General features: G+C 34.1%; 1 protein-coding gene across 1 annotated transcript in view; it reads right to left on the bottom strand.

Moving 5' to 3' along the window:
• LOC114336239 (Golgi SNAP receptor complex member 1) overlaps window positions 1-19040 on the bottom strand; it is a 44228-nt gene extending 25188 nt beyond the window's left edge. Inside the window, exon 1 of the mRNA XM_050644152.1 lies at window positions 18890-19040. Coding sequence (XP_050500109.1) covers window positions 18890-18914 — 25 coding nt within the window. The 5' untranslated portion in view covers window positions 18915-19040. The remainder of the gene's footprint in view (window positions 1-18889) is intronic.
• Between the last annotated feature and the right edge of the window lie 5605 nt (window positions 19041-24645).

Raw genomic sequence — 24645 nt, 5'->3', positions numbered from 1 at the left:
CTACACTTAGGACCTTCATAATTTAACCAAGAAAAACTATCATATACTAAAACAATACTGTGAATTTCATTAAGATCGGTTCAATAGATTTTGCAATCCAGCTTTCGCAAAAAAATTCATTTTTTCAAAATGTTGCAGAACTGAAAATAAAGCAGACAGCAAGTTGAATTTATTTTTACGTATACAGTGTGTCCACGGATGGGGTGCCCAAGAGGAAAAACTTTTTTATTTTCAATTTTAGCGAAAAATGTCATTCTTGATACAAAGTTTTGCTTGTTCTTAAACACCATAAAACGAAATAAAATTTAAGTTTTTCAAATCCTGATTAATTTTGTAGCCAATTTTATGTAAATTCCTGTAAATTTTTGCACTAAGTTCGAAAATGTAACAATAATCTAGTGTTGTCAAGCCATAATGTAGCTTAGTAACTGTCAACTCCGATAAATATTCTGCGAATTGTTATTTTTTTTTTTCGACAATTCTAAGAGTTCAATGAAGAATTTATCTTGTGATAAATTTCATTATTAAAATTATTGGATTAATAATTATTTAATTATTAAATAATTGGTTGTTTCAAGGAGAACGACAATGTCTGTCGTTTTGTATTGTTACAATTTCGAACTTAGTGCAAAAATTTATAGGGATTTACATAAAATTGGCTACAAAATTAAGCAGGATTTGAAAAACTTAAATTTTATTTCGTTTTATGGGGTTTTAGAACAAGCAAAACGTTTTATCAAGAATGAAATTTTTCGCTAAAATTGAAAATAAAAAAGTTTATCCTCTTGGGCACACCATCCGTGGACACGGTGTAGAAGAATACTGTACCTTTCTTCTATATGTAAAAAAAAATCAACTTGCTATCTGCTTTATTGTCAGTACTGCAACATTTTGAAAAAATTAATTTTTTTTGCAAAAGCTGGATTGCAAAATTTATTTTGCAAAATGTTTTGAATCGATCTTAATGAAATTTACAGTATTATTTTATTATATCATAAAGGTTTTCTGGTTAAAATATGAAGGTCGTAAGTGTAGCATAAATGGTTGAAAAACATAAAACGCGAATACTTATTTTTTATGTTTTTTTCGCAATTATTGCTGTTATGCAACAAGGATGACACTTTTTAAAATTTTTAACCAATCCTATATTGTAGGAAATTTAATTACGCAACTTTTATGTCACTGTAACTTTTCTCAGAAGTGAATACTTGGAAAGTTAAAATCAAAAAACGAAGAAAAAAATCGAAGTTTTTCTTAATTTTTTGACATTTTGATTATTTAAACAATGTTCCGGACCTTTTTGAGTGGAAGGATAACTCAATTATTATTTCCAAAGAATTTTCAAAATATCTATTAGACAAGTTCATTAAAAATTATCCATCATTCTTGAATCAAATAAAATAAGAAAGTTGATTAACAGTTTTATATGCTGATCTAAATATTTTCGGAAGGTGGAATAAGTTACAAAATATGTTTAATTTTATATACTGCAATTCATTAGGTATAACAAACTGTTCCCGAAATTAATAAATTATTGTGCTCAAATGTGGACAAATTCTGCCTCAAATGAACGGGATTTCTCTTGTCTCAAAAGAGTCAAAACGTATTGTCGAAACACCATGAAACAAGAGAGAATGTCAAACTTATCTCAAATGTCAATAGAACAAAACTTTTAAAACCTCTCCAAAACAATAATAAATTTTACAATGACGTTATAACCCATTTTGCTACTTCGAAACAACATAGACTAGAGTTAATTTATAAACAGGTTTAGGTTCTAAATTTATAGGAAAAAACAAAAAAAAAACAAAAAAAAAAACAAAAAAACAAAAAAAAATAAAAAAAACAAAAACCAAAAATCTTCTATGAAATTGAAGCCTTTTAATTAGATGGCATACCTAGCTGAGGAGACAAAACCTTGCCGACCCTGTCCCTAAAGCCACGAGCCGCCGCTGATGAAGGGTACAGGAGAAGCCAACATATTCTAAAAATGAAAAAAACAACTTTTTAACACTTTCTGTTTGACATGTATTTGATCTTGGCAAATCGTCAAGGGTAACAACAAACGGAGTCCTGAGATATTCAAGGTTTTAAACATCTACTGCTGGGAAAAACCAACACAGTCAACATGAAACACGGGAATAACCAACACAGTCCATGAAATTCGTTATTACTCTACTCACGTCATCTCAGCTGTGTTTATTAGTTGTTGTTTCTACAGATTTAGTGAAGCAATTTTATTATGTACTCAGTATTCTTCAGTTTTAATAGTCTTTTTTGAAATGAACTATTTTAAATGGGAAATAAGCCACAATTTTACCAAAAAAATGAATTTATTAACGTTTCGACGCCCAAGTCGGGTGTCGTTGTCAAAATACAAAATATAACTAAATAAACAAAAATGTTGTTGCTTAGTAAAAAATTCTTCTAATAATTTATTTAATCTGACTCATTTATATCGGCAATTCAGGCATGTATTATACATTTTAAAGTAGAAGACTTTAAAATGATATTGCCAATATTGATGAGTTGCGTTCCTGGGACGACTTTACTAAAAGATAGTTCATTCGATTACATGAAATCAAACCCAACTCAAGAATATCCGCCACAAAAAATCATAGCATGTGATCTGTCTTTAAAATGACAACAAATGCAACGATGGCAGTAAAATTCTCGCGCTAGAGATTCCATAGTAAATCACGAGGGAAAACCAGGAAAAAACCTCGTGATACTATCCTGACATCGTAAGTATTTGGGCTTACATTTAGTTTACTCTCAAAACTAATACCAAATTCTGACTTTAATGTATGTATGCTATTTTAAATTATAAATAATATTAATAATACATAGATATTATATAAATAAAACTAAAATATAAAATATGTACTAACTCGATATGTTAATGACTTATTATCGTGGTATTTTCTTTTTATTGACTTCCTCTTTTAGTATGGGTAACCACATCCTACTGCATTCTACCGAGGAATTTGCGACACAATTGTTTTCATTTAGCATAATTAGAGCCGCTTCTTTGATTTTTCTCTTTTTACTATCTGTTTCTTTCAGGACTATACTTGAATCTCTCCACTGAACTCTATGTTCATTATCCCACGCGTGTTGACGTATGTTATGTTATCTTTTTTGAAAGTTTTTAGTGTGATACATATTTGTTCTCCAAGTTCTACAAAAAGAAATTTTCTTTTCCGATTCGCAACTCAAACAGTTAATGATCTTTGAAACAAAGTTCAAAAGCATGGATCACAGGGAAACATATAACAGATCTTTCACATCATCCTTAGTAAAAGATCAATGGAAGAACCAGTAGGGGAAATCAAAGGTACAGGGTCTTCAAGAACCCAATCTGCTCTACCTAACGTGTACGGTACCTACCGACGCGACGGGACTTCGGGAAAAAGGTAATGATTATTCAATGCAACCTCCAGCACAAAAAAGTGGCAACCGCGGCACTCTGCCGCCACCTAGGGAGGATGCAATAGCATTAATCCAAGAACCTTGGATAATTAAGACCAAAATAACTGGTTTTGGCAGTCTAAATGGTCAAATCTTCAGCTTACCAAGCAACCAACAACCGAGAACAGCAATATATGTTCCCAGGAAAATCAAAGCCTCCACCTGGTGCAGTTTTGCACCTCAGACGTAACTGCTGTTAAAGTAAAATGCCCATGGGAAAAGGCAAAAACAGAGAGTTGAGACTAGCATCGGTCTACCTACCCTCAGATGCAGCCACCCTACCACCAACAAAGGAGATGGAAGATCTGGTAGACCATTGTCTCAGCCAGAAGGTAGAACTTATTATCGGCTGCGATTCGAATTCTCACCATCTAGGCTGGAACAGCAAAGATAACAACTCTCGAGGTAAGTCTCTTTATGACTATATTATTAGTAAAGATTTGTATATCTTAAATAGAGGCACGGAACCTACATTTATTAATGTTCGTAGCCAACCAGTTATAGACATCACGCTAGCAACAGCAGAAATATCTAATAAAATTCAGAACTGGCAGGTCTCAGAGGACATCTCTATGTCTGATCACCGCTGATTGACCTATATTATTAGTCTGGAAAAAAGCCTTATCAAATCTCGCGACCCTAGGAGGACGGATGTAGAACTCTACAACCGCCTCTTAGAAGATGTTCTGCGGAATGAAAAGGCTTTAACTCCAGGAACTAATACAGAATTGGAAAAGTACACGGTATTTAGCCAAAATAAAATAAGCTACGCTTAAAAAAAATCCTGTCCGATAAGGATGGTCCAGGAAAAGTCGCAAAACCAACTCTTGGTGGTGCACCGAACTGGAACACATTAGAAAGACAGCAAGAACTTCTTTTAATAAAGCAAAACGCACCAAACTTAAAGAGGATTGGGATATTTATCAATCAAACCTCAGAGAGTTTAAGAAAGTCTGCAGACAAAAACAAAGAGCTGCTTGGAGAGCCTACTGTGAGGAAATCGAAGATTTTCCGCAAGCTTCCAGGCTACAAAAAGCGCTCTCAAAAGATCCACATCGACATATCAGCATACTAACAAAGAAAGATGGAAGCAAAACTTCCAACCTTTGCGAAAGTGCTGAGGTAGTGATGAAAACACACTTCCCCGGTTTTAGCGTTTCAAAAGCACCGAACTGGACGGAAGAAATAATCATACCCACACCAAATGACTGGCATCTTGCCAGAACATTAATTAATGAGGAAAAGATAAGATGGGCCATATCGTGCTTCGCCCCTTTCAAGTCACCAGGGCCTGACGGCATATATCCAGCCCTACTACGGTGGGGACTGGATATACTTCTGCCGCACCTTGTGGGAATGTTCAGAGCCTCCTTGGCTCTAAGATATATTCCTAGAGAGTGGAGAGAGGTACGTGTGGTCTTCATACCAAAACCAGGTAGGATGGATTACACCCTACCGAAGGCTTTCCGACCAATTAGCCTAACATCTTTTCTCTTGAAAACGATGGAAAGGCTATGCGAGAGGTACATAAGAGATGAAGTTCTGGTTCATAATCATAATCCACTTCATCCAAATCAACATGCATATACTTCGGGAAGATCTACCGATTCTGCACTTCATCAAGTAGTGGGAAGAATTGAAAGATCGCTGGATAATAAAGAATCCACCCTAGGCATATTCATAGACATTGAGGGAGCGTTTGATAAAACAACTTTCCCAACCATCACCCAACAGCTCAATGTCAGGAATGTCCCCCTGGCCGTGAGCGAATGGATATTCAGTATGCTGTCAAATAGAGCAATAAGCATAAATGTAGAAGTCGTTTTGGTTACAGGGATGGTTACGAGGGGATGTCCACAGGGGGGTGTGCTATCACCACTCCTCTGGAACATAGTGTTGGATACCCTGGTCGACCAACTCAGCAAGAACGGTTTCTACACAATAGCCTATGCAGAAGATTAAACCGTCTTGAAAAGCGGTAAGTTGGAGAACACACTATGCGAGAGATTACAAGTTGCTCTCAGACTAATAGAAACATGGTGTAAGGAACACTCACTGTCTATAAATCCAAAAAAGACAGAGATGATCCTCTTCACCAGAAAAAGAAGGATCACAGGCTTAATACCTCCGAGGATTCTAAACTGCAGTCTGAACTTCTCTGAAGAGGTGAAGTACCTTGGTATTACCCTTGACAGGAAGTTAACATGGAACGCTCACTTAGATAGTAGAGTTAAAAGAGCATATATTGCCTATGAACAGTGTCGGCGAACGATCGGACGCACTTGGGGCCTTTCACCCAGGGTGGTCGGCTGGATCTACACGACTATCATTAGGCCAATGCTAACTTACGGAGCCATTGCTTGGGTACCAAAAGTGCTACAGGCAACAGCGATCAACAAACTAAACCATATTCAACGGATGGCTTGTCTAAATATAACAGGTGCCATGAAAACAACACCAACTGCTGCAATGGAGTTGCTCATTGGCATTACCCTTTTAGACATATATGTCAGAGAGGTGGCGCTGATGACGATGATGAGATTACGCTCAGCGGGTGCAAACCTTGATGTAGGAATGGGACAATTGAGATGTCGTTTCTGACGGGGTGAGCTGGAGGCACTGCCCCAGCTACATGCAGGCCATGGATGCGACTCAATTAAACCTACGTTTGTCTTCGACAAACCCTACAAAATCGAAACAAGACAACATAGGGAGTCAAACGTGGCAAATGCATATTGCATCTACACCGATGGCTCCAAATCGGAAGAAGGCTCAGGATGCGGAATATACTCCAGATCACTGAACCTTAGTATAAAATGGGGTATGGTCAAAAATGCCAGCGTAGTTCAGCGTAGACTGAACTGGCTGGTATCTCCATAGCCGCAAAAGAGATAATCCGGAAAGGTATAGCCGGCAAAACTATAATAATCTGCACAGACAGCAGACAAGCGCTACTAACCCTGAACAGACCACGTGTCATATCAGGGCTATACCCCATTCCACGAATATACGTCTGTTTTGGATTATCGCGACAACGAATATTTTACTGTGCAAAATATGAAGAACGAAAGTAAATTGCAAATTATATTATTGTTTATTGGAGTAATTATTAGAGCACAATACTTTCGTACTTCTTATGTTCTTCTTCTTCTTGTAGTGCCTATCCGTTTCGGATGTTGGCGACCATCATGGCAATCCGCACTTTGCACACTGCTGCTCTGAAAAGATTTGTATGTTGCACACTAAAATATTCGTTGTCGCGATAATCCAAAACAGACGTATATTCGTGGAATACACCATAGTAATGGAGTGTCATGAATCACTAGCCCAAGCTTCGGTTGGTAACACCATCATCCTGAGGTGGATAAAGGACATAACGGAAATAAAGGCCAGGGACGCGCCGTCCATATGGGCAAGGTCGTGTGGCGCACGACGGCGCCAAGGCTTTAAAGGCGCCCTTTGACTCGGCAATGCTAAATAAATATCCAATTCAAAACTAAATATTTTTTTAACCAAAAAAAACATTGCAAAAAATAACTTAGTCCATGCATTCCCAAACATTACTATTGCGTTACGTGTATTATTAACTATACCGATTTCTGTACCTTCAGCAGAGAGATAATTTTCTAAACTAAAAATAATTAATAATAATTAAGTATTAAGGTCTAGAATGTGTCAAGAGCGGCTAGAAAATCTTGCTGTTATTTCTACAGAATCTTAGTTTTTAAGGGACCTGAATATTGAAAATCTAATTAATGAATTTAAGTTTTTTTAATTGTAAGCAGTATTGTGCAAATTTTATATATGGTTTTTAATAACTACTAGACTACTAGAAACAACAGAGATGAAAATACTTCGACGAATATCAGGGAAAAGTCTGTTGGATAGGGAGAGACGTGAAAACATAAGAAGAACATGCAATGTAGAAGATATAAGTGGATGTGTGACAAAACGGAAACAGGAGTTGAACGAACACATTAGTAGAATGGCAGAGGAGAGGATAGTACGAATAGCAGGTGATAAGCCACCAAATGGATGAAGAAGTATTGGCAGACCAAGAAAAAGATGGTGCGATAATCTAAACAATTTAGGAGGCTAATATTGAAGAAGGAACAGGCTTTAAAGCCTACATACAAGAAGGAAGAAGAAGAATATATTATATTATAAGTGTACTGTGTACCTATTGTTTCTTAAAAAAAATCTAGATAGATGTATGGTAGGGGAGCCCAAGCGGGGATTTTTGCAGTTACTCGAGCGCGTCAGAATATTACATGGGGAGAAACCTTGTACCCTGAAAATGTACCTCTACCATATATCGGCTCTTAATGCAGGGGAGTTCGTTAAGGGGGGCCGAAAAAAAATCTATTATTAGAAAAACTCGAAATTGTTAGATTCAGATAAGGTAATTTAAGTACATGCAAAAGAGTGTATATTTCAAAAATCTGACGATTTGAGCGGGGCGTAAGGAAATGGGTGAGTCAAAAAGTTTCACAAAAAAGCGAATATTTCGCGAAATGAACGTCAGATCGAAAAAATAAAAAATACGTCTTCAATATTTTTCAAAAATCTATCAAATGATACCAAACACAACTGTCCACGGAGAGGGGTGGGGGGTAAATTTAATATTTTAAATACGAATCCTGCGATATTTCGCGAAATGAACATCAGATCGAAAAACTGAAAAATACACTTATTCAATATTTTTGAAAAATATATCGAATGGCATCAAACACGATCCCCCACGGAAACTTTTTTTGGTTTTAGGGCCTACTCTTCACAACCCAATAGGTCCCCAAAGCGCTCGAGTGACTGCACATTTAGCATACTTTTCTCCCCTACCATAAGTTAAGTACTTGAAAAACAGTGTATTATTTAAAAAATCTGACGATTTGAGCGGGACGTTAGGAAATGGATGAGTCCCAAAATTTCACAAAAAAAGAGAATATTTTGCGAAATAAATGACAGATCGAAAAACTAAAAAATAAGTACTCAATATTTTTCAAAAATCTATCGAATGATATCAAACAGGGCTTCCCACGGAGAGGGGTGGGGGTAAATTTAATATTTTAAATACGAATCGCGCGATATTTCGCGAAATGAACATCAGATCGAAAAACTGAAATATACACGTATACAATATTTTTAAAAATCTATCGAATGGCACCAAACACGACCCCCACGGAGGTGGGGTGGGGGGGTTACTTTAAACTCTTAAATGGGAGCCCTCATTTTTTATTGCAGATTTGGATTCCTTACGTAAAAATAAGCAACTTTTATTCGAGACATTTTTTCGAATTATGGATAGATGGCACTATAATCTAAAAAAACGATTGTTGGAAATGGAAAATTAAATTAAAAATGGAAAGTCCCCACTAAAATGGAAAACTTTACTTAACTTTTTTGGTTTTAGGACCTACTCTTCACAACCCAATAGGCCCCCAAAGGCGCTCGAGTGACTGCACATTTAGCATACTTTACTCCCCTACCATAGAAAAAGTTGAAATGTGAAGGAGTGATTGATTATAATCTTTCTACTACCCTGGTAATTTTGATACAGGCGCTTATCAATATTTTGTACGACGGCGCCGAAGTTACTTGGCGCGTCCCTGATAAAGGCAACCGCATTGCTGACCAGCTAGCTAGGAAGGCGGCAGGCCTAAGACTCTTAGGACCTGGTGATCTTTTTGGCTGGTCAACTGCAGCAATCGCGGAAATTGTCAAATGTCACTCCCACACGCAAACCGTGAAAAGATGTGAAGAAGGGCCAGGATGTAGACTTGCCAAGGTAACACTAAGGAACCTTGGGTAGTCAGCATCAGAAAAGTACTTGAGAATGACCAGGAAAAACCTACGCTTGACAGTTGGTTTTTTAACTGGCCATTGTCAACTAAGAAAACACCTCCACACACGGGGGCTAGTAGACACATCTCTATGCAGGAGGTGTGAACGAGATGACGAAACTGTCGAGCATGTCCTATGTGAATATCCGGAGTTATCGTCAATACGAGAGTATGCGTTAGGCGAGCCTTGGCCTACACCTGCCGATATAGGGGAGATGTCACCAGGTGATTTGTCCACCTTCCTGGAAATGGCAGGATGGATGATGAACTAAGGACGACAACCCCCTGGGAGGATGTACAATGGGTCAGTTGTGGCCTAAGTGCTGTGGGACTTGACTCACACTCCCTACTCTATAGATACCTAACGTGTATACCTTAGCCTACAGAAAAGTGTGCTGATCTAAAAGTTCTAGTGAAATTCTGTGAAGAAGAGAAATCTAAAGAGTACTACAGCCAACTTCTTTCTGCTAGTTGGCCTGAGTTACGATGTTTCTGACAATCAAAGTATCTTTTAGAAATTACATTAACTCGTAGTTTGTAGCTTGGTTTGTTCTTTTAAAATGATGTTGAACTGTAGTCTAATTCTGTTCAGAGGAAGAACCAACTCGGTCCACATTTTGTTTAAATAAAAAATAACTACGAAATAAAAATACAATCATAACATTATTCTAACTATTAAGAAAAAGTACATATGGATCTAAATATTTAGCTAAAAAGGTAAAAAAGCATAGGATTTTTATAATTTCAAATTTTGTTTTCTTTCTGCTGAAAAATAGTTTTTGGACTTAGTTGCCTTTTCCCCTGTAAGTACCCTTCATATTTTACCTAAAGTAGGTAACATTTTGTTTTTCACTTTAGAAATCATTATCACTATAGTTTATTTTTTAACCAGGAGGAGTAAACTAAAAAGACAGATTCACATCCAAGAAAGCCACTAGAATAATAACCAAATACATCTTCTTTTTTGGTTGATCTAGTCGGCCCTCAACGGTAATCCATAAATATTATAATATTAAATTAATACGTCGCTAAAAAGTTCCAAAAACAACTGCTTTTTATATAAAACCAGACTAACAATCAAAAAATTAAAGGAATAACACAGAAAACACAAAAATCGCCGATATAACTTAATTAACCTATGAAATGTCACTAGTGTCAAAATTTGATAAATGTCATTAGTGTCAAAATTTAATAACAATGGAGTAAACTTACCTGCGGTTGGACTAATTACAAACAAGTAATACCGCGCGGTAAATTTGAATCACTCCTCTTGGTTAAAGAACATACCATAGATATTAAGAACAATAATTTGTTGATAAGGTGTGTAAAACACAACCGCCAAATTGTTATTAGTGAAGTTGTGGCATATTTCTGTCAACGACAAAAAGGCAACAGCTAGGTAAAGTGGAAAACAACTCAAAAAGTATGAGGATGGATGTTTTTATGCTCTGTTATACATCAAATTCTGATTATTTTGTGTATTTGTGCAATAATTCTGTGTTTTTAAGTGTTCGTAATAATGAATTGATAAGTAATTCACGGTTGATAACTCTACCTTTGAAGTGGTGGACAAATTCACATACTTAGGCTCCCTGATCACCAAGGAGAACGTCATGACGGAAGAAATCAAGCGAAGGATAATCCTAGCAAACAAATGCTATTTTGGACTGAGTAGACATACGAGAAGCAGAAACTTAAGCCAAAAAACAAAAATATCCATATACAAAACCCTTATACAACCAGTGTTGACATATGGATCAGAGGCATGGACCATTTCCAAGGCAGATGAAAACCTTCTGCTTATATTTGAACGAAGGATCCTGAGAGGAATATTCGGTGGCATCTGTGAAAATGGTGTCTATAGGAGGAGGTACAACTACGAGGTATACCACAGATATAAACAAAAATTTGGTGGTAAAGACGTAGTATCTCTTATAAGAATAGGAATACTAAGATGGGCAGGACATATAGCAAGATCACAGTAGAACAACCCTCCTAGAAAAATCCTTGTCACAACCTGTGGGAAGTAGAAATAGGGGTAGGCCAAAACTGAGATGGAAGGATGGTGTGGATGAGGATGGGAGAAAAATAGGTGCAGCAAACTGGCAAGGGTTGGCAGTGGATAGGACTGAGTAGCGTAATAGACTTGGGAAGGTCGAGGCTCTTTCATAGGGCTGTAGCACCATTGATGATGATGAATAGATAAGTAATAGATATGAGCTATTACCTTCGATTTCGTTGAACCCCCATCGATGTGCATGAAAATTGGTGAGTGGTTAGAGGATATCTCAAGGAACATGGTGTTAACTTGCCCGTGCTTTTACCCTGGGGTGGATGCCACCCCTTCTCGGGGGTGAAAATTATTTTATTAAAAATAACCCCATTATTAGATACAGGGACAAATTCCAAGCAAAATTTGTTATATAAAGTTTCTAAAATAAATCAAAACTTTTTGAGTTATTTAAGATCAAAGATTTTAATTTTCCCTGAGAAAAATGCATGTTTTTAACCGATTTTTCATAAATAACTCAAAAACTGTAAGTTTTTACAAAAAAGTTATTATTACCAAAATGGAAGCTAATAGAAAATGAAATAAACTCCTTACTAGAAAAACCTTTTAATGTTAAATAAAAGTGAGTTATAGGTAATTGAATGTATATTTTTTGGCGAGTACCCAAATCTAAGTCTTCAAGCTCAAATAATGGGACAATGATGCATTTTATAACATAAACGTATTTAACATTTGTCAAAGTACTTAGAAATATCTATCAAATGAGCACACGAACAAGTTGATAGCATTAAAATTTATGCTCCAAAAATGTTTCAAAATTTATCTTTTAAAAACCTTTCCAAAAAATGTTATTGTTTTTTTAAAAACCTCCGTTAATTTTTACGGTATCAGGTTCACCGAAAAACCATTTGAAAGTTAGTTCCAAGGGCTATTAAACCACGTTGAATTTAATCTTTTAAACCCCTTACATTTTTAAAAATAAAAGGTTAAATGGCACGGTTACATGGTTCTCGCAGCAAAATTTAAGCTTTAAATGTTTCTATCTCGGTTATTTTTTACCCTACAGAAATAGTAAAAAAGGTAAAATATGTGATACAGAAAAAACTAAAATTTGGTTATATATCATTTTTTACGTATACTGAGTATTTTTGGAGTTATCAAAAGAAAATGAAAATTACGATAATTTTAAAAATTCTTATTATATGTAGATAATGACACACCATTAAACTTGATAAAAATAATAAACTTAAAGATAAAACCCATAACTAAATTAAAATTCATGGTGACGTTTCAATTACTACTTTAATCATCGTCAGAATAATAAGTTTCTTGAGCGGATGCTTTAAAATAATTTTAAAGGAACAAACAATAATTAATGAAAACGTAAAAATGACATTGACAATCATTGGGTTAAGTCAATAATTTCAAACACGCCATGTCTTGTTGCGTGTTTAAGGGTGGCTTCAAAAGAAATATGGATAATGCCTCTGTGGTATTATAATATCACCCTGTACAAAAGATGTGTTATTCAAAGAAAAACATATATCATTCATCGTTCGCCCTTGACCAAGGCCGAGCGTGAGGTTGCGAGAGTTCATCATGTATATAAGTGAACGCCCGATGATACGGATCATCGTTATCGTTATAATTATTTATAGTAGTTAGTAATTGAGCAATGTGACGGTAGGTCGTTACTGTGATATGTAAACCCATTGTTATGGTTAATCGTAGACGGAGTTAAAAGTAAATAATATAATGTATTTGAACTAAGAAGAGAGTTTTAATTAATTACGACCTAGAAGGCAGTAACATCACACTATTTAATACACCTCCTTGATGCTGAGTTCCGTTGGAGAACTTGCATGACCAATGATTGAGAAGTCCTTACGACTAATAGGGTGGTCAGAATCAGTCATATGTTGGAATACCGCTGAATTTGGAATTGTTCTTGATCGTCTTCCTAAGTGAGGAGTGACACCTAAGTGTTCGCAACATCTGACATTAAAGTGACGTCGAGTCTTCCCGACGTACGTATTATTATATACCAATTATCTCGCATCTAACATTATATGCCAATTCAAATGTAGTAGCTGTGCAGCTACGTACGTCGGGAAGACTCGACGTCACTTTAATGTCAGATGTTGCGAACACTTAGGTGTCACTCCTCACTTAGGAAGACGATCAAGAACAATTCCAAATTCAGCGGTATTCCAACATATGACTGATTCTGACCACCCTATTAGTCGTAAGGACTTCTCAATCATTGGTCATGCAAGTTCTCCAACGGAACTCAGCATCAAGGAGGCATTATCCATATTTCTTTTGAAGCCACCCTTAAACACGCAACAAGACATGGCGTGTTTGAAATTATTGACTTAACCCAATGATTGTCAATGTCATTTTTACGTTTTCATTAATTATTGTTTGTTCCTTTAAAATTATTTTAAAGCATCCGCTCAAGAAACTTATTATTCTGACGATGATTAAAGTAGTAATTGAAACGTCACCATGAATTTTAATTTAGTTATGGGTTTTATCTTTAACTTTATTATTTTTATCAAATTCTTATTATGTCCTTTTTTCAAAATTATGCATTCTAAACCGGTCAAAATTCTTGAAATTATTACTTATGCTAATATAAGGAAATTATTATAAGGATTACCATAAATTTTAATTTTTATGGAAATGGTCTATGTTTTATTTTTCACTTTTTCCTAAAAAATTCGAAAGGGTTGTTTTATTTTCATCATAACTTGCTTAATTTTAATGCTATTAACTTCTTCTGGAGCTCAGTTGAAAGGTATTCCAAATTACTTTGGCAGGTGCTTAGCAGGTATATTTTATAAAATGCATCGTTTTCCCGTTATTTAAGCTTGAATACTTAGATCTGAGTACTTGTCGAAAAAAATATACATTCAATTACTCGTAACTCACTTTGAATTAACATTAGTTTAGTTCCTTAAGTGAGGACTGTATTCAATTTTTTATTGTCTTCAATTTTGATAATAATAACTTTTTTGTAAAAGATTATAGTTTTTGAGTTATATGTGAAAAACAGCTTTAAAACATGCATTTTTTTACGAAAAAATAAAATCTTTGATCTTTAATAACTAAGTAAAAAGTATTATTGATTTATATTAATAACTTTATGTAACAAATTTTGTTTAGAATTTGTCCCTCTATCGATTTGTGGTATTATTTTTAATATAACAATTTTCATCCCCGAGAAGGGATGGCATCCACCCCCAGGGTAAAAGCGCAAGTTGGCATCATGTCACCTTTGTTGCTTGAGGTATCCTCTCACTACTAACCAATTTTCATGAAAATTGATGGAGGTTCAACGAAATCAGAGGTGAAAACCTTCAGTAACTGTACTAATTGTGTGTAGTGTATGATGGAGATAAGTGCTTCAAATTTCCCTGTCTTCTATTATCGGTATGTTTTTGTTGTTCACTTCTTCTTTAAGTATTGGCAACCAAATTCTGATGCATTCTGCTGATAGATTCGCTACATATTTTTTTTCATTCACTAGGATGAGGGCCGCTTCTTTGATTTTTCTCTTTTTCATGTCTGTTTCCTTCATGACTATTGATGCATCTTTCCACCGTGGTCTGTGTTGATTATCCCAGGCATGCTTACAGATCTGTGATTTGTCGAAATCCCTCTTTTTGATGTATGTTTCATGTTCGTGGATCCTACTAGGAATACTAGTCAAACTTTTCAGTGATGTTTATTCGACTGGTGATATCCCTGAAGATTGGTTAAAGTCCGAATTCATAACCCTACCAAAAAAACAACGTCCGAAAAACTGTAGCGATTATAGAATGATAAGCCTTACGAGCCATACTTTGAAAATCTTTTTATGTATCATCCACAGTAGAATCAGAGATAAATGTGAAGACCAGGATGGAACACAATTGGAGAATTGGAGTTGGAGAAACAGGGATGTAAGGTTTACTCTGAACCGATAAACTTAAAATTAGGTATACCACAGGGGAGCGTTTTAGGGCCTTTTCTCTTTTTGGTCTATATAAATGACCTGCCAAATGCAGTGATTAGTGGTTCCTCAAACCTGGTAAACTTTGCTGATGACTCAAACATGCTATTTTGGGAAAAAACATTAGAAACACTCCTCACAGTGGCAGAACAAACTCTGGACAAGGCTGAACAGTGGTTCTGTGGAAATAGGCTGGTGCTTAATACTGATAAGACAGTATTTGTTTACTTTAGAACCAGCCAATCACGAGAAGAGTTCCCAGATACAGTCAATCTTTTATCCCAAAACACAGAACCTTCTAGATCAGTTAAGTTTCTTGGTCTTCATATTGACCAGAACTTGAATTGGGGAGAACAATTAAAAAATGCGACAAAAAAACTAAATAGAGCCTGCTACTCATTAAGAGTTTTGAAAAACTATCTAGACCAGGGAATCTTACTATCGGTATATTATGCAAACTTTTATTCTCTTATGCGATATGGAATAGTCTTCTGGGGTGCTTCGGTGGATAGCTCAACTGTCTTCATAGTCCAAAAAAAAAGCAGTCAGGGTGATCCTAGGACTAAAGGCGAGAGAATCCTGTAGAGGCTGATTCAGATCACTCAATATACTCACTTTCTCAGCTATCTATATATATGAATGTATTATGTTTCTCTTTAAAAATTTTACTTTAGTTTATCACCTACAACCAAATCATGAATATAACACAAGAAGCCTTAATTTGAATATTCCACTTCACAGATTGTCCCTAACAGAGAGAAGTCCTTTGTATGCGTGCGTTAAATTTTACAATAGTCTACCATCTGACATTCAACGGGAAACAAGCTATAAAGCTTTTAAAAAACGGTTTTTCAACACCTGGTTAACATTGAGCCGTATACTGTGGTGGAGTACCTGGCCTATCAGCCTTGATCAGCATATATGTAATTTGTATTGTTTGTATATTTTAGTGTATTGTTAATATATCTTTTTAATATGTGATTATTAGTAACATTTTTTAATATGTGATTGTTAGTAATGTGACGTTATTTGCTCAATTATGTTAAAAATTTATGCAAATAAAAATTTACTCTACTCTACTCTACAATTTGGCTTCAGAAATGGACCGGGAACCCGGGACGCACTCTTTGCACTAAATGTATTATTGCAGAAATGCCGAGATCAAAGGAAAGACTTCTTTGCTGTATTTATTGACTATGAGAAGGCCTTTGATCGAGTACATCACAAATTAATTAAAATATTAAAGGATAAAAGAGTTGATAGTCAAGATGTACAAATCATAGAAAAATTACACTGGCGTCAAACAGCGACAGCTTGCATAAATGGAAAATCAACAGAAATATGCAAAATACAAAGAGGTGTAAGACAGGGTTGTATACTGTCACCACTGTTATTCAATTTATATTCAGATAGAATATTTAAGGAAGCGCTGCATAATTTGGAATGGGGTGTGAAAGTTAATGGAATTCTGATAAATACAATCAGATATGCAGACGATACAGTTATTTTAAGTGATGATATGAATGGATTACAACACCTTTTAAATGCCATTGACACAGTGGGAAGAGAGTTTGGCCTAAACATAAACTGTTCAAAAACAAAATATGTGATATTTAGTCGTTTGGCCCATCAAGATTCACAGTTATATCGTCGGCTTAGGGACACACAAACCTAACTACATTTCGGGTAAGGGCGAACTTCCTATGATATTATCATAGGAAGTTCGCCCTGAAATGTAGTTAGGTTTGTGTGTCCCTAAGCCGACGATATGTTGATGGTCATATAATTCAAAGAGTACCCAGTTTTAAATATCTTGTTTGCCATATTACTGAACAACTAGATCCAGATAAAGAGATAAAATGCAGAATCGAGATAGCCTGCACGACATTTTTAAAAATGAGGTCATTCTTCTGTAATGATAACTTGCAACTTCAACTTCGAAAGCGCATGATTAAATCTTACATTTGGTCAGTCCTCTTGTATGGTGTCAAAGCATGGACATTAAAAATATCTACCATTAATCGTTTGGAGGCCTTTGAAATGTGGCTGCACAGACGTACACTGAAAATACCAGGAAGGCTATGCTGACAAATGTGGCAATCCTTAAGAGAGCAAATGCTGCCTGCGAGCTGCTTGATAACATTAAATATAGAAAGATGGCCTATTTTGGACACGTAGTAAGAGGAGACCGGTATAATATTCTTCAACTTATTATGATGGGTAAAATTGAAGGACGAAGAAGAATTGGTAGAAAGCAGGCCGCTTGGTTGAAGAATATGCGGGAGTGGACAGGGATAAAGAAAGCAGAATAACTATTTAGAATAGCTCGAGACAGAGACAGTTTTGCCATGTTAATCACCAACACCAAGGGGACTTAATAGGGTAGGTTAAGAAGAAGGATCCTGGCACTCAATGGTTTTTGCAGTTTCTACCACACAGAAATTGTTGCATTCACAGGGTATTTTGTAGATGCAGTTCTTTGACCTCTCATGTATGTTGTTGGTTTTGGTTTTGGACAAAATGGATCTGAGTGTATTGGTTGTTTTAAATGTTGTTATGTTGTACTTACTCCCTATCCCTTTTAATTTTTCTGATAAACCCTTTACATATGGTACTGTTGTCAACCTTGAGTCCCCTTTTTGAGTGTAGCTGGATTGCTTGTGTTGTTTTGTTATTTCGTTTCTTCTATTTTGTGGAATTCCTTGTTTATAAATAACAATGAATGGTCATTTTTTGTTAAGACCTTAGTAGCAGGTTATTTTCCTCTTGAAATGCCTTTTCATTGGAACAGGTATTTCGGGCTCTGTCATATAATAATTTGATGATTCCTTTTTTGATGTTTACATTGTAGTTTGAATGGAAATTTAAATACCTGTTGTTGTGGGTTGGCTTTCTGTACACTTTGGTTGCATATATCCTGTAGCTTCTTTGGTGATCAGCACATCCAGGAAAGGAAGTGAATTGTTTTCCTCTTTCTCCATGGTGAATTTGATTGATTCTTCTTGATTATTGATTTCAGTCAGGAATTTATCCAATGCTTCTGGTGTGTGATGCTAAATAGAAACGTTAAGTACCCTTTCAGACTAACACTGGTGTCCGCCACGGGTGTTCAATTGCAACAAAGCACTATTGAACCACTAAAATCAGTCAGACACTCAAAGTAGCTCATCTTTAGTCATTCATTTAAAACAATGCTTTACTGCTGTCAGACACCAGTGTCTTAGTCTGAAAGAGTACTAAGTATTTTATGTAAAATATGTAATAATTGTCATTACTTCATTACAATGTAACTGTGGCTGTGGCTAATCCCATAATATAAACATTCAACATAAATACAGTTTCTTGGGTCACTTAGAATATATACATACTAGAATTAAAATATATATTGTACGACCAAAATTAATGCACATAACATAGCAAAACGCATATTTGCAGGAAAAATCAACCATTCAATTCAAAGACCTGAAACGTAATTAAGCCTTTTACTACTTTGGGACTTAAACAGTGTATGAAGAAGAATAATGTATAAGTAAATTATAACAGTGTTAAGTAAATAATTTTAGATTTTACCTTCATACGATAATGCAGTGGCCATTCTTTGCTAAAAAAACTTTATAATAAACCTAAATAAATATTTTGCCAACTGTTTTGACACTATTGCTTTTTTTGATTGAAAGATGAACGAAAATCCGCTGGAACATCTCTTCTTCTGTTTCTTTGTTGTTATAGTATCGGTGGTCAGTCATCTTGTTTTTTGTTTCCATTTTCATATCAATTGATCTAATATTTATCTCAATTTGTTATTTATTTGTTTCTAAGTTTGTCTATCATTCATAAAAAGAGTAAAGAGTTCTTCAGCGTATTTTGTAATAATATTTTACGGTACCTTAAAAAAATATTTAGGTACGCTTTGGTATTGCTATGTTCATGTTGGATTTTGACAAATGACATTTTGATATTTGACCTTGAATCCTTTATAAAATAACGGTTTTATTTTAAAACTTGTGCAATTGGAATAAAAAAAGACCTGAAGAATTAAAAAAACATGTTACCTGGCAAAAGTGACTCATTCTCATTTCATAGAGCTGTCCCTGAAAATTTTGCTCGCTGTTCGAATCGAAGTGTCGGTATGGAAAATTGCCGACGAAAATTGGAAGACAATTTTAATGAAAAAAATGGAGCACCTGCAGATAGATCTATATTATCTGTATTATATTTAAATGATAATGCTAGGAAAACACTTAGAAATGGAGCAGAAAGGATTACGAAAACTTTTAATACCTTTCGAACTTCTTTGGGGACTTTTACACAGGTATATCTTCTATTTAATTATTTTTTCTTATATCCTTTTGAAAAAATATTAAATGTAACTCTGGCATCTAGTTACATTTTTAAAACCCAAGGATAACAAATTATTTCGGAAGCACAAATCATTTCAAGGGTTGAAAAGTAAAAGGTTAACACCAAACTCCACTAAAAACTAAAACCAATTGAAGGGTCACTGTGAAAAACGAGCATAGTCATTTTTAATAGTTAATTTTAAAGTCGAATTGTTTGAGGCGGTAGCGTATATCTATTTCCCCTATTTTCTCACAAACCTTGAATCTTTTCTTGCCGTAGCTATTTATAGTTCGAAACTGACAACCTCTACAACATGGAGCATATAGGCTCTGAGCTTCGCTGGTGGCGCTCCTAGCAGATTACTGGAATTATCTTTCACCGGTAATTTTTAAATTTATTATTTAATTGTTATCGCTTAACATTTACAACGCAAAAAATTAATTAAAGTGTAATCGATTTTTTTAAGATTTTGCTAATCATTTTGACGTTCTATTGATAAAATATGAATTTCTTACTTCGGATACTTTCACAATTATCGTGTAGATGGCGCTAAGATTTTTAGATTAAATTATAATTACATATTACGGAACATTAAAAAAACTTAAATTCTGTATTTAAAACGTAAGTATATTTGGACCGCGTTATGTAATAACGGATTAACCGCCAAAAGTCAAAAATCGAGATATTAGTGCCATCTTGCAGCTAGGGTGCAAATCTATGTATAAAAATATGTTTTTTGTAAAAAAATTTAAAAAAAAAGCTGTTTTTAAATGCCTGTATTAAGCGACATTTTTTATTATATTAAAAAAATCTCACACTAGGATTTGTAATATCGAACTAAACGCCAATAATGGTACATAATCCATTGTCATAAACAAAAATCCGCATCTTTGTAAGTGTAATAACGAATCAAGCGCCACGAATAGTCGGTTAATTCTTTATTACAAAACATAACATATTTACTAACGTTTAAGATATCGAATTAAAAGGCATCATTTGTCAGGTAGCATCAGATTAAGCGCCAAATATGTCTCTTAATCCGGTATTCGGATCTTAACTCATGCATATCTTAAAAAATCATTAACGAATTAAGCGACATTTGATCGAAAACTTTTAAAATATAAATTATTTTTAAAAAATTTTAAACACATGTAAAAGTCTATTTACATTTGCATTAATATATTAAATATGAAACATGTCAGTACTATATTTTAGAAATAGTACCAAAAACAAATTTAAAATCTTTAAACCGATTTATCTCAAAACTACATTTTGGCGCTTAATCCGCTATTACATAACGCGGTCCATTTAAGGTAAAAATATATACCACAGCTTTGACCAACTAATATTTTTTATAATTAATGTTTTTAATTTTAATTTTACATTAATCACTTTGACATTTATGTCAAATTTCCGGTAAACGTTTACAGACTTGCCACTACTGTCGCTCGAGAATTTGTAAATATCCCCTCTACGTACGAGCTCACAGCGGATATCCTAATTTTGGCCAAAATTGACATTGATCGTTTTTCGTAGTGACCCTTTAATTACATTGCCAAATAAACTTGTTCGGTCTTCATTTAACGGGAAAAATATTACCAAAATATGGCTGTATTAATTGTTAATTCAATATAATGAACTGTTTTTAATGTTGAATGTTTTTATTTATTTTAAGCCATATGAGTTATACAGGGTGTCCCGAAAAGATTGGTCATAAATTATACCACACATTCTGGGGTCAAAAATAGTTCGACTGAACCTAACTTACCTTAGTACAAATATGCTCATAAAAAAAGTTACAACCCTTTAAAGTTACAAAATGAAAATCGATTTTTTTCAATATATCGAAAACTATTAGAGATTTTTTATTGAAAATGGACATTTATTATTCTTGTGGCAGGAACATCTTAAAACAAAATTATCGTGAAGTTTGTCCACCCCATAAAAATTTTATGGGGGTTTTGTTCCCTTAGACCCCCCCGAACTTTTATGTACGTTCCAATAATTTATTATTGTGATACCATTAGTTAAACACAACGTTTTTAAAACTTATTTGCCTCTTAGTATTTTTTCGATAATCCAGTTTTTATCGAGATGCGGCTTCATGGGGGTTTTGTTCCTTTAAAGCCCCCAAACGTTTGTGTACGTTCCAATTAAACTTTTATTGTGGTACCATTAGTTAAACACAGTGTTTTTAAAACTTTTTTGCCTCTTAGTCTTTTTTTGATAAGTCACCTTTTATCGAGATGTGGCTTCTTTTTCAAAATATACCTAAAATGCAAATTATAAATAAATTTTCAGATTATTAACAGGTCTCTATAATCGTACTTAACCATATACAAATATGTGGTGGATTCGATAAATATCCAAAATATGTCGATAAACACTGGCTAATTGAAAAAGTACTAAGAGGCAAAAAAGTCTTAAAAACATTGTGTTTAACTAATGGTACCACAATAATAATTTAATTAGAACATACACAAAAGTTTGGGGGGTTTAAAGGAACAAAACCCCCATAAAGTTTTTATGGGGTGCACAAATTTCACTTTAATTTTTTTATAAGATGTTGCTGCCATAAGAATGCCACATATATCCATTTTCAATAAAAAATTTCTAAGAGTTTTCGATATATGAAAAAAAATCGATTTTCATTTTGTAATTTCAAAGGGGTGTAATTTTTTTTGTGTGCACTATTGTATATAGGTAAGTGAGGTGCAATCAACTTATAGTCTAAGAGCTAGTGAACCCTCCGACTAACGGTCGTCCTGTAAGGCTAGAAATTTTTCTAGTGATAATTCATAGCACACCAAGGCTAAAAACCATGACCTGGCAGGCCTCAGCGGTGCACGTGTATCTACCAGGTGAATAGAAAAGTGCAAATTTAGGGGGTAAAATAAACTTTCTCCTGTAAGGTTTAAATTTAAGTATGTGTTTGAGTAAGTCATTTAGAAGAAATGTGTACAATGACAGGCAATTCTGAAGAGCATAAGACCTTGCCAGGCGAGGGGAAAGAGTAGGGGTGTTTCCTAAAATTATTCTCTTTGCATCGAACAAATTTTTTTTAGGTTTTTTGATACATTCCAAACAGAAAACGTCTTTAGTGATTTTTCTCTTAAGTTAATAGTTTTTGTTATATAAGCTATTGAAAATTTTGAAAATTGCGAAATCAGCCATTTTTAACCCTAAATCGGACATTTATCTAAAAATTTCAATGTTGCCAAGATACGTAGATATTCTTTAAACATTGATTGATGAAATCCCGAAGAGTTATTTACAATAAAATATCGAAAACCCCTTTGTTTTTTAATTGCTAATCAAGCGGGCGCGTCACTGTAGTATAAGTGAGGACGTTTGAGTTTGCATAAATTCATTATCTCGAGAATGGGCAAATTTCAAGAGAAATCCTCAGATAGGTCGATTTTTATTTTTGAATTAGGACTTTTTGGCATATATATAATACTAGTGACGTCATCCATCTGGGCGTGATGACGTCATCTATCTGAGCGTGATGACGTCATCCATCTGGGCGTGATGACGTAATCGATGATTTTTTTAAATAAGAGTAGGGGTTGCGTGATAGCTCATTTGAAAGGTTATTTAATTCTCTATTCAGTAATATAAACATTAACATAATTATTTATACAGGGTATACAAAAAAAAAATTCTTCTATTTGTCAAATTTAATCAAAGTTAATTTAATAAAAAAAATTTTTTTGTACACCCTGTATAAATAATTATATTAATGTTTATATTAGTGAATACAGAATTAATTAATTAATAATTTAATCAAAGTTAATTTAATAAAAAAAATTTTTTTGTACACCCTGTATAAATAATTATATTAATGTTTATATTAGTGAATAGAGAATTAAATAACCTTTCAAATGAGCTATCACACAACCCCTACTCTCTTTTAAAAAAATCATTGATTACGTCATCACCCTCAGATGGATGACGTCACTAGTATTACATACAGCGTGTCTACTTGAGTTGGAAACATATGGGAAACTTTTTTATTATTAATTTTACGAAAAAAAGTTATTCTTTATAAAAAGTTCTGCATGCCCCAAAACCTAAAATTCAATTATCAGATATCAAATTTTCTCAATATTATACGAGGTATGTCAAAAAATATGAATTTCGGCTAAGGGTAAAGTACCTTTATTTCTCTCAATATCGAAAATTCTTATGATAAAAAGTTGTTTGGAATTAAAAACTAAGATGAAATATGCAATTACATGCTTCTTATTGAAAAAAAAAAAAATTTTCTCAAATTTATGGATACCCGACATCGTTTTTAATTATTACAAATATCATAACTCGTTTATTATTCATTTTACGAAAAAAAGTTATTCTTCATAAAAAACTTTGCATGGTCTAAAATCTAAGACACAACCATGATATATCAACTTTTATTAATTTTATACGAGGTGTGTCAAAAAATATGAAATTCGCTCAATATTATAGCACCTTTATATTTCACAGTATTTCAATTAGAAGGATGTAATTGCATATTGACACATAGTTTTTAATTCTAAACAACTTTTTTAATAACCGTTTTCAATATTGTGAAAAATAAAGGTACTTTACTCTTGAGTGAAATTCATATTTTTTGACATAACTCGTATAAAATTAATAAAATGTCATATCTGTTGGTTGAATCTTCGGTCTTAGGACATACAGAGATTTTTATAAAGAATACCTTTTTTTCGTAAAAGTAATAATAAAAGAGTTATCGGATGTGTAATGAATAAAAACGAAGTTAGTATCAATAAATTTGAGAAAAATTTGGAAAATATTTTTTTCCAATTAGAAGCATGTAATTACATATTTGAGCTTGGTTTTTATTTCCAAACAACTTTTCATAATAAGAATTTTCGATATTGAGAGAAATAAAGGTACTTTACCCTTAGCCGAAATTCATATTTTTTGACATACCTCGTATAATATTGAGAAAATTTGATATCTGATAATTGAATCTTAGG

This window comes from Diabrotica virgifera, chromosome 2, assembly GCF_917563875.1.
Source record: "Diabrotica virgifera virgifera chromosome 2, PGI_DIABVI_V3a".
In the NCBI taxonomy this organism is placed as follows: Eukaryota; Metazoa; Arthropoda; class Insecta; order Coleoptera; family Chrysomelidae; genus Diabrotica; species Diabrotica virgifera.
The sequence above is the reverse complement of the archived record's forward strand: the minus strand, read 5'-3'. Positions and strand labels throughout refer to the sequence as shown.